General features: G+C 39.6%; 1 protein-coding gene across 2 annotated transcripts; it reads right to left on the bottom strand.

Moving 5' to 3' along the window:
• Nucleotides 1-8,886: 8,886 nt before the first annotated feature.
• On the bottom strand, nucleotides 8,887-10,659 carry LOC122011494 (protein SHI RELATED SEQUENCE 1-like). 2 transcript variants are annotated; one of them, XM_042567886.1, is made up of 2 exons: nucleotides 9,532-10,659; nucleotides 8,887-9,395 (listed from the first exon to the last, which is right to left on the bottom strand). In XM_042567886.1, the coding sequence occupies exons 1-2, from the start codon at nucleotides 10,029-10,031 to the stop codon at nucleotides 8,996-8,998; spliced, it is 900 nt and encodes a 299-aa protein (XP_042423820.1). In that variant the 5' UTR covers nucleotides 10,032-10,659; the 3' UTR covers nucleotides 8,887-8,995. The 2 variants fall into 2 exon arrangements, with proteins under 2 accessions (XP_042423820.1, XP_042423819.1); XM_042567885.1 differs by having other exon boundaries at nucleotides 9,527-10,577.
• Nucleotides 10,660-11,488: the final 829 nt, after the last annotated feature.

The raw sequence follows: 11,488 nt of genomic DNA, 5'->3' as shown, positions 1-11,488 counted from the left end.
GAGTGATCCAGTGAGGATGAGTCCTAATGGGACTGTAGGTGCTAGTCCATCTTAGATCAATTTTAGAAGTCTAAGCTGAGACCATGATTAGATCTTGGTCTTGGTAAGACAGAATCTAATTAATCCATAACCCAGCCTTAGATGAGTAGTACTCGAGACTCCTCAGAGCTACAGGAAGGTGTCTCGGAGCTCAGTGGAGGCGCCTTGGACATGGAGGAGGCGTCTTCGCACGGATAAACTTCAGGGATAGAAGTTCCCTGAGTGAAGGTGCCCTAAATCACATTGGAGGTGCCTCAGAGCACATTGAAAGCATCTTGGAGCCATTGGAGACACTCTCACGTGAATAGAAACCGAACACCTCAGATCGGATACACGCCATTGGAGGCGCCATAAACCATTGGAGGCACCTCCAATGGGGTATAAAAGAGGGTGTTCGGCAGTAGCAAAGACAACTTCTTCACAAACTCTAGCGATTATTCTACAACTATGTCCTTGCGCTGCTACCGTGCTACTACTCAATTATATCCAACTACTGTCGACAGACCGATATCAACACATGAGTGAAACCATGTCAATATCATCGTGTTGGGTAACGTTTTAATTTCAAGTCATTTACATTAGTATTAAAAGGAAGTGTAGGGTGTTATATTTTCCTATTATTATTCTTTGCACTCGATTACTCTACTAAGAATTTATTGATAGAGAATTTTAATGGATTGCTCATCGATAGATTCAAGGGGCTTGGATCTTAGTGTAGGAGTCGTCAAAGGATTTGAACCAAGTAAACCGACTGAGTCGTTGTTTTCAATTTTTCATTTATGTTTTCTTGCTTTATTGTTTTAAATTCCATTACGCACTTTATTTTTAAAAATTTGATAAAAAAATAGTTTTAAAAATATACGTGATCCAACCCCCACGTGTCTTCGATCCTACAATTACAATTGGGGAAATACCTGTAACATCTTTTGATAACCAGATGAAGACATCATGGTTGCATGAGACACATGCAGTTAATTCTTGTTTAAACCCTAAAGGGAGGTTGGTAGCTACTCGAGTGACTCCATCTGGATGATCGGGATGAACTTGTACACTTTTATGATTCTTCTCCAGTCGAGATATTAGTTCCTCTTGGATAGTAGTTTTTTAAGTTTGACGGGTCTTGTGCGAGTCGGTTTGGATTATATCAACATAGTATTTTCTCGTCGCCAATTGATCACCTTTTACCTCCCCAAACAACTTCCTACTAGAAACTTGATTTTCTGATGAAAAATGGGAACTATTGCTTGGAAGGTACTAAATGTTGATTTTCCTAATATGACATTATAGATAGAGGTAGTGTTTACTATAATAAAGGAAGGATGTTTGTCGAGTCCACATAAATGGTTCGTCCTCCATGGAAAGGGAGAGGTTAATTTCGCCAATCGGTTATACTTTGCGCCTTGCAAATTGTACAAGGATATATATAGGATGAAGTTTCTCTCCATCTAGCTATATCTGATCGAAATTTATTTTAAAAATGATGTTGACGGAACTGTCGGTATCGATAAACACTCTTTGTACCCGATAATTGGAGATGAAAACCTCGATCACTAAAGCATCATCATGTGGGGGGATCAAATCTTGCCAAATCTTTAAGTCCAAAGTTTATGGAATGACCCTTTACTCTTCCCTGACTGGTGCAGACGATGTAACTCTCCAACCTTCTTCTATGAGCCTTTCAGGTTCGAGTGGAGTCCTCATTTGTGAGACCACCTAAGATCATATTCACAGTCCCTCAAGCATCGATCTTGTTCTTGCTTGTGCTTTTTTCCTTTCTCATCTGTCTCTCGATGAGATTGGGAGGAACCTCGAGGCTCCGTTGAGGGAGAATAAGATCATCGACTTAAGGGTTGATCAGTATTGATATCATGATCAGAATGGCGACAACGCTTGTAAGGCTCAAGAGATTTTTTGTTTGCTGAGTCAACTTTGATTGGCATTCCGCTAATCAACTACTTGTTTCAATTTCTTCTCATATTGTTGACAATCCCGAATGGAGTGAGTGTTTGATCCATGGTAGACATAATATTGAGTCATCTCTGAGGACTCTCGATCAGATTAGGAGCAGGGGTAGGGGCTACTTTCACTACCTGTACCACCTTTTTCCCCTCCAATTTGTGAACTCTTAATTCGCAAGGGAAGAGGAGGGGCTCTACGATTTGAATGAGTGGAGACAGGACCAGAGTTAGAGTTTCTAGTCTTTTTGTTGACTGGGCTTCCTTGACTTGAACATACTTAAGTGTCCAGGCTTGCAACCTGTTGAAGTCGGCCAGGGGCTTTTTCACCAAGGATCTGAAGAAATCTCTATCGATTAAATCCTGTGAGAAAGCACTGACCTGCACTTTGAAGGAAACTAGGGAGCATCCATGACTACTTGATTGAATCGTTGTTGATACTCCTTCAAGGGTTCTTTGAGCTTTTGCTTGAGAGCAAATAAATCATATGGGGTTTTTTGATATCTTTAACTGGTGGCAAAGTGTTGTATAAATATTGTTCTACTCAAAAGTTCAAATAGAAGAGGCGTGAAGACGGCTAAACCACCTCCGTGTCGAGCTTGAGAGGGTCATTAAAAAGACCCGACACTTGACGTCATTTGTATACTAATATAACAGGGAGACATTTTCAAATTTACATATATGATTTTCAGGATCGGTTGTACCATTCTATTCTCTGATTTATAATAGTAGAAAGTATTTTGGTAACTTGTCTGGGAGGATGCTCCTTGAGATCGGAGAGCCCCGGGGTGCTTTTGTCCCTCTAGATATGGGGGCTTTCCCTTTCAGAGGCTCTCAGAGGGGGCTTTCTCCCATGGATTCTACAAAAGACTTCCTCATAATCGATATACCAATTAGCACAGGGAAAATATTCATGATGTTTCCACGGGTCGAGGTGCCTTCTGGTGAGGCGTTGGCGTCGCTTCAACTAACTGAGGTGGTGGCTCGACTGGTGGATTGGTTCCTAACGAAAAGGACTGTTGAGGCTGCCCCTACAATACTACCTACACCATTGTAGCTACCAATTTCTCGAAATCTTCTATTGCTATGGTGATGACATTGGGTTTTCCGGTGTCATCAATCTTAACGTTCCAATTTAGATCTTAACTCATTGTTCCCACAGACGATGTCAATTTGATCTTACCTGATAACACTGACAAATGAACCACTGATGAGTTGACATGGATGTTAACTTATCGCCAATCGCCTAGTGACAACGTGAATCAATGAGGAGATCCGCTACAACCTAGATAGAAGAAGACCAAAGAGAGGGGGTAGAATAATAGTCAGGGGTTTCTCTGCGTAGTCACTCTGACGCTTAAGTTAGTTTTTGACAATGGTGGAGAAAGTAGAAATGAATAATAGTTTTTAGGTTTTTTTATATGTTTTTTACGTGTGCCTGTAACCGTCAGAGAGAACTGCCTTTTATAGGGAATAGCTAATCCCTACGTTCTTCATTTGCCCTCTCTTCTTGTGAGCTTGTTATTTGCTTCCTAAAATATTTCTGAATCTCGAAATCCACACAAGTGTTAGTTCCTTCCTGAAATAGTCCTGAATTCTAAAATATGCACGAGCATTATTTCCTTCCCGAAATAGTCCTAAATCTCGAACCGAGTCGCAAAGGAGACGAGGACATCACAGAATCGTGTGGGGGCAGGGATTGAGAGCGTGAGGACGCCTAAGCATCGGGGTGCCACAAAGTGAAGACACCTGGGAGTCGAGGCGCCACGAATTCGAAGCTCCGTGACTTTCCCTGGGCTTGAACCACTATTTTGATAAGACTACTAATCTCTCTTATCCATGTAGCACTCTCTTATTATCTTCCGGATTAGTGACAAAAGAGAATTAAACCGCTACTTGAATAAGACTACTAATCTCTTTTATCCATGTGACACTCTCTTATTATCTTCCGGATTAGTGACAAAAGAGAGGCTAACGGAGATCAAGGGGTAAGAAGTGTAGAAATATGATCTTAACTCTTTTAAATTATGAAAAATGATATTAGCATGATATATTTAAATGGATTCTATTTAGACCAAAAGTCAATATGTGATTAATGATTTTTTGCTCCCCTTCAACGTTGATATTGCTGGAAAAAAATAATGAAAAAATGTCTTAAGTTAATTTCATGTGAATTTGCTCCTTCAACATCCTCTCAAGAAAGCTAAAATTTTACCGTTTGATCAATCAACCAGGGAAATATATGTTGATTGCGAAAATTATAAGGTCTACTTTAATCGATTCTTGTTTTTCTAAAAAAAGATAAATTATCAATTTTGTGTCTAATCATTAGTCAAGTCGATGCCTTGTTATCCAATGAGCGAGGCGATAATTTTGTGTTTTCTACCCATTCACTGAAAACTCAGGAAGCTACTCGAACACCAAAATGAGTCAAATGGGTTGGAAATTAATTTCAATACAAATATAAATGAGTTATTTAAGTAAATCATTGTAAATCAATTTTTAAAACAAATAAAAATTAACGTTTTTTAATCACGAAAGGAAAGTGCTTTTCAATCCTTTATTAATGCTTTTTTTTAAATTTTTTTATATTGCCTCTTTAAACACTCTCAAGTTATTTTTTAAAAATTTTAATTTTAAATCAAAGGTTATATATTTTGGAATGCAAATGGTCAATAATGGTGAGCGAACATCATGGGTGAAATAATTTTATCTTAAAGTTCGTTTATTTGAAAGGAAAAAATGGGCCTTTAATTATATTAAGCTAATAATAGAGTCCTTACTAAGAATCATCCTTTTTATTTTCTATTTTTTTTTTCTTTTCGTCCCTTTTCAATAATATTGCTCGTCTCCTCTCCTCTCCTCCTCTCTACCACAATTTCTCTTTTCTGCCTCTCTGTATTTATTGTTTCATCAAGCATTGTGTGCTGGTTGATGGGCACAATGGTAGATTTTGATCCATGCCACTTGATATCGGAAACTATATTCATGACACAGTTAATGAATGTGATTCTACCCGATCGAATGTAGGGATTTAGCGCGCTAAACACGTTTAAGCGCAGCGAAAAATTAACTAGATCATCTCCAGAAGATCCATGCGAAGGAGAAAACAATCATATACTAAGTTTTACATGAGAGGTATACCTTTGTTGCGTGTCATTCGCAATCCCGACAGCAACTTTTTCTTTGGATGCAGATCTCAGCGCGATCAAGCGTCTGCGCCTCTACGGTATCCACACGAACACATCCTTCGTTTGTCACACGAACGAAGCATTTTGAGAAGAACCACCTTCATTGTGCTAGCCACTCATGGAGGTTCGGCTAAGAGCAAAAATTGTCCAAGGAGGAAGAAGGAGGAAGAAGAGGGAAGATTAAGAGTCACACTTTTCATCTCTTTTTCAACTAATGAAAAATTCATTCTAAAGAATATATTTATATTCATCCCATGAATACCAAGGGTTTTTGTCTCTTTGTATTTCTCTTAATGGGTTGTATTATTATATTGAATTAACCATTAATCTAATAACCCAATAAATTTAACCCATTGAGTCTAATCCATTAATCCAATGTGTCTAATTCGCATTGGACTCAATCCAATGAGTGAGTTCATTTGAGTCTAACTCAATGAGTAACCCAAAAGGTCCAATCATCTCTTGATTGACTCTTAGGGTTAATTACTAACATCGAATTGAGAGACTTATTTTCCGAGGCGAAACTTGATCCCCCATCTTCGTGATGATTGAAATGAGTATTGCTTTTTTGGTTCCCTAATTCTAATTCTAGGTTGGAATCCCAAGTAGCTTAGCTTATAGGAAGACCCATGGTAGTTTTAGAACCTAATTCTCAGTTTATTATTGGGAGCCCGCTAATGCCACCTTAATTACTACATAAGACGAATAATAGAGGGATGGATAATGTCAATAGATAAGAATTTACTATGCAAACAGAAAGATATGTACCGTGATGAGCAATGATTTACATAGGGAAAAATTTCAAAGAAATACTCATAAATAGACACATAAATTTATGGTCCACCATTTCACTTTTTGTGTGTCCCATCATTTTATGTGTCTATCCTTGAATATTTCTTTGAGATTCTTTCCCTGTGCAAATCATTTTTCTAGTGATATCCCTCCTTAATTTACCTCAATCTTGATGAGCTAAAAATGAAAAAAAAAAAATTACGTCTTGTTACTAGAATTTTTTTTTGATGGATTCAATATTAGGCGTGAACTTGCGGCCACTCACAAGCAGTGGTTGATGGGCGCGAGAGAAGGTCATGAGCAAAGACGGATCCAAGAATTAGAGGTGAATTGGACTTTAGGTATGGAAGGAATATGCTAAGCACCGGAACAAAATGTGCAAAAAAACACATCTATGCTTCTTTAAATATTTTCTATTATTTAATTTTCTTATTTTTTTCTTATTTTATTAGGAAAACGTAATTAGGTCAGGCACTATCCAATTGACTCATTTTATCATCTCTAACTAGTTCTATTAGAGACCCTCTCTTCCTTCTACACAATCTTTCCCCTCTTACCTCCTCAACTCACACCAATGGCAATTGAACTATCCGGTTAAAAAAAAAATTATTTCCTCTCCTTTAGGCTCCGTTGATTGTGTAGCATCCATCGTATCGTGTTTGACTCACTCCTCCTTATGTGTTAGTCACTATTCTAAAGGCTAGTAGCCGTCCGTGATTTACCTCCTCTGTGTTGGCCCTGAGACGGATTAACGAGGGTGCTGAGGATGAACGTATTCACCTTTTTGCCACCATGTTTGACTCACTCCCTAATTTTTTATCCTTGTATTTCACCTCATCTGCCTCTATTGATCACGGTCTAAAGCTAACATTGTTGCCGTTAAGTAAAAAATTATCTAAAATGGTAAGTTATTTAATTAATGCCGATAGAAAATCTAACACTACAAAGGCTTCTATTTTTTGTTGTCCAGACACTAATTAACTAGTGAGATATATAATTACCTAAAGTTTAACCTGCCTCTCCCTTAATAAACAATTTTTTTTTTATATATTCATCTATGAAAAATGTATCAATTTAACATTTAAATATGTCAAGAATCAAGAATGGTACGGACTTAAAAAAAAATCTATGATTCTTGAGAAGATAATACAATTAATTGTAAATAATGACATCAATCTCTCTTAATTTTTTCTACCAAGTGTATGCCATGGCTGATGCCCTATATATTGTCTCAGTAGTTCTTGAAAGTCACTATTTACACTAGAAGTCAACTCCTGATTATTGGTGACAAATACTAACTGATGAATAACTGATAAATATTTTGAGATTATGTGAATAAATTGCTCTATAGTTGTTTTCATACCTGAGACTATTTTCATTAATTTGGAGCAAAAGTAAGTTCTCTTTCTTTCACTTTCAAACATGCTCTAAATCCGTAGCCTTATTATTAATTCCAAGTAGCTTCCATACGCTAATTAACTGCATGCATGTCTATAAAATTGCTGAGACTGACTGACTGAGAGAGGCAAAAGTTACATGTTATTGTTGTAATCCTTCCTTAAATCCATTATAAATCACATTAAACGAGAGAAAATCACTGAGTTTGAATGCATGTCTCTCCATCATAACTCATACCATATAACTGCATACCCTCTCAGTATACTGATCTGATACAAATACAATATTTTACTTCATGCTGAATGGAGATTAATTATATGCACAATTTGAGGCATTGTTTTATTTTTAATTGTTCAGTTGCATGTATCCACATAACCCTTCTATATATATTCTATAGCGTTATTATTAGATTAATTTACACAAGAAAAGAACGGTAAGAAAAAGCATATAGAGATTCATGATAAAATGCAACTATATATATAATTATATATACATGCATAGTAAAACCTACCAATGATATGAACTCATGAGGAGGTTATATCAGTTCGGCCATTTCATTATTATACAAAGAGGGTCCAAACAATTTTTTTCATGTTCTTTTTCACCGTTTTTGTCATGAGAGAAGCCAAAAAAGTTCAGAATAATTAATGAATACTTTTTGCACCATAGGGATATGTAAAAAAAACATTTTTCAAGCATCACATATATATTGAAATAAATATTAAGCATGTATATATATATATATATATATATATATATATATATATATATATATATATATATATATATATATATATATATATATATATATATATATATATATCTTCAATATGTTTCTTTGCAATATTCAGTTCCACAAACACAACAAAGATGAAATCAAAGTGTTTGGTTGATTAATGAACACTAGTTAATATCAGCTAAAAGTTTGAGTAGTAATTTAAATGAGGAGAGAAAAATAAACAAAAAGAAAAGCGATGTCAAACATGATATATTGACGTGATTTAAAGCAAAAGAACACGGTCTCCTTGAATTAAGCAGACCATATTTAACAAACTACGTACACCATAACCCTAGAAAATTAAAGAAAACGACTAGGTTATATGCTGCTTCTATCGAATATATAGCTCCTATATAATGAAGAAAAAACTTAAAAAAATAATGAGGAAAGGAAAGGAAAGGAAAGGGAAGCATGCATAGGTAGCAAAAGCACATTGTTAATTAAATACCAATCTACTTACTCGAGCCACATGCTCGTATGTAGGCTTCCTTCTCTCTCTCCTCCGTTTTGGAACCCATTTCAGCCTTTCAGAGATGGAAGCATTCATCCTTGCCCTCTATATCGTATGATCGCCCTCCACTACCATCCAAAGCTACACAGATACTCTGCATTCATTCCAACGATTTAATTGAACTTATTAAAAGTCTGTGTACGAACAAGAAATGGAGAAGAAGATCGCCCCCCATGAACCGAGTTTAACTGACACCAATTGATATTCAAGAATTTAGGCAGCTGGGAAATGATAGGAGAGCAGTAAGTAGATTTCGGTCATGGAGTTATTCAAGATAGCATGTTCTCGATTACACGCATTAATTCATGGACTACGGGAGTTGATCGATTAGCTAGGCCTGTATCGCTGGTGCGGGAAGAATGGTGTGCCGGCGACGAAGGCGCTCAGCGGCGTCGGATACGGCTCCAGCAGCTCTGCGGTGGCGGCGGTGTTTGCGGCGTCGTTGGCGCTGGCGTTGGCGGTGGGGGCGGCGCCGGTGGCGGTAGGAGAGGACGAGTCCTCGCCGTGGGTGAGTAATTGGTAGCGGGAGGAGGAGGAGGAGGGGAGATCGCCGGGGCCTGCGGCGCCGTGGTCGTAGAGCACGCCCTTGAACACGTGGCCGGCGATGCTGACCGTGGTCTGGTACGCGAACTCCTCCTCCGCCTCGTCCACAGGACTCACGCGCACGCACCGGAACATCGCCTCCGCGTTCACCTCCGCCGGAAACAGATCGTGATTTTGACTTCCTCCTCCTGCCATTTAATTTTATTAGTAGAGTAGTTATTGAAGTTAGCACGATTTGTTTTTATTTTATTTTATTTTATTTTTTTCAATTTTCATGGCTATTTCGTTTTTGGATTCGGAGTGAGAGAAGCTGCAGTACCATACGTGGTAGTGGTAGTAGCGGCGACGACGATGTCCCTGGAGCGCTTGGAGGACTCTCCGGCGGAGGCGGCGGCGAGCTGCAGCTGACGCTCTCGGCGCTTGGAGGCGGGGACCCACGTGCTCTTCACGTGGGTGGCGCACTGGAAGCCGCGGCTCTTGCAGCAGGTGCGGCAACGGAGGTGGGAGCAGTCCTTCTTGGCCTGGTTGCCGCAATCCTGGCAGCTATGCCCTCCTCCGACGCTGCCTCTGCCAGCCTCAGAGCGGAGGCCCGCGACGAGAGGGAGGTCGCCGGGGAACCCCACCGCCGCCGAGTAGTGCTGCTGCTGCTGCCCGATCTGCTGCTGCTGCCACGTCAGCTCGAATCCGCGGGTGTAACCACTACCGCCGATTTCAGGGTCTCTCCGGCTTCCTCCGCCGCGGCCGCCATAAAGGAAGAAGGACTCCGCCGGAGGGATCCCGCCGCCGTCTCCTCTGCCGCCGCCAAAAGGGAATCCGGACGCCATGCTTAATAAATTAAAGCGCTAGCTGTGTTCTTCCCCGGCCCCTCCGCTTGCTTAATTACGAATTCAATCCGTGGCTTTGTTTTACCTAATTCCCTCGGAGTGGTAAAGCGTGAAAGCCACTCTCTGCTGTCGTCGTTTTTACCCCGGCTACCAGCGAGGGACTCCGAGGGAGGGAGAGAGGCAGGCAGCAGTCAGGCAGTCGACGCGCCGGCTTCGCCTCTCTCTGATCTGCAACTTTTATCACGCTTCGATTCCAAGACGAAGAGGAACAGTAGTTGTCGTTTAAGGAGATAAGAAAAGGAGGCAGCTGCAGCATCTACTGCGACGCCGCCAAGGGGATGGCGGTGCTGCTGCGGCTGCTGCGGCCTCGGTTTCCCATTCATTCACTGCGCTTAATTCTCTGGCTGGCCTTCTCTTTCCATTCTCAGCTTTTGCTTCCTTCCCCCACTTTCCCCAATCCCAACACTTCTCTCTCTCTCCTTCTCTCTTTCTCGCTCTGACGGCAATAATTACCTCGTCGTAAGCGCTGGATTTTGACGCCAGAAATTAATCGTGGCTCGATCGATGGTCTCTTACAGCTTGGAGGGTCACCAACGAGCCGCGTGTTGAGGATCGAGGCGCTCGCTAACGCGTCGGTTCTTGGTCTCCGTGATGCATCAGAATGTGCTTTGTGAGAGGGCGGAGAAGATAACAAGGCTGGCAGTTACTTGGCTGCGCAAGTCAGTACACTATTCCGTGGGTGAGGGTAAAAGAAAATAAAATTAAAAAAGGAGACATTTTTCAGAGAATCTGAATTTTTCATATATACTAGTTATATATATATATATGTGAATAGAGAGGGATCAATCTTGTTGGTTTTATTTTTTATTTTTAAATATAGTGAAAATAAAAAAATAAAAACAAGAATGTATATTTTTTTTTACTTGCTTCATGACTATTACTCTAAATCTCACTATTTTGATCATTTTCGTTAGTCAATTTACTAAATATTTGAATGAGGAGAATAATAATAATAATAATAATACAAATCTCCTTATAGAATGAATGCAAGCAATAATGTAAATATATCGACAATAATGATGGAAGATCTTGCATAAGTAGTGAGTGAGTGCAGTAAGAGATTGAATGAAAATGAATTGAGTACTCGGCTCGAACCCTGATCGAGGTCTTTTTTTATAGACATTGTTTTGTTGACTGATTCACCATTCCGTTGTTCGAACCTTTCAGTCAACAGAACCTTCTATCCTTCGACTGAACATCGTGTCTTTCCTTGTTTGCTTTGATTCAATCCGTCCAATCCCATGATTTCTTGTGTTCGACCAACTTATAAACTTGATCCATCGACAGAACTTGAGTATACCTTTTCTGTGTGATCCAATCCGATCCAGAATCGCTTAACAAATGTGGATTGGTCGACGGATCTCACTGATCAGTCGACAGATCCAACTGTACACCAA

Source organism: Zingiber officinale, chromosome 8A, assembly GCF_018446385.1.
Source record: "Zingiber officinale cultivar Zhangliang chromosome 8A, Zo_v1.1, whole genome shotgun sequence".
Taxonomy (NCBI): domain Eukaryota; kingdom Viridiplantae; phylum Streptophyta; class Magnoliopsida; order Zingiberales; family Zingiberaceae; genus Zingiber; species Zingiber officinale.
This window is presented reverse-complemented; position numbering and strand designations above follow the sequence as displayed.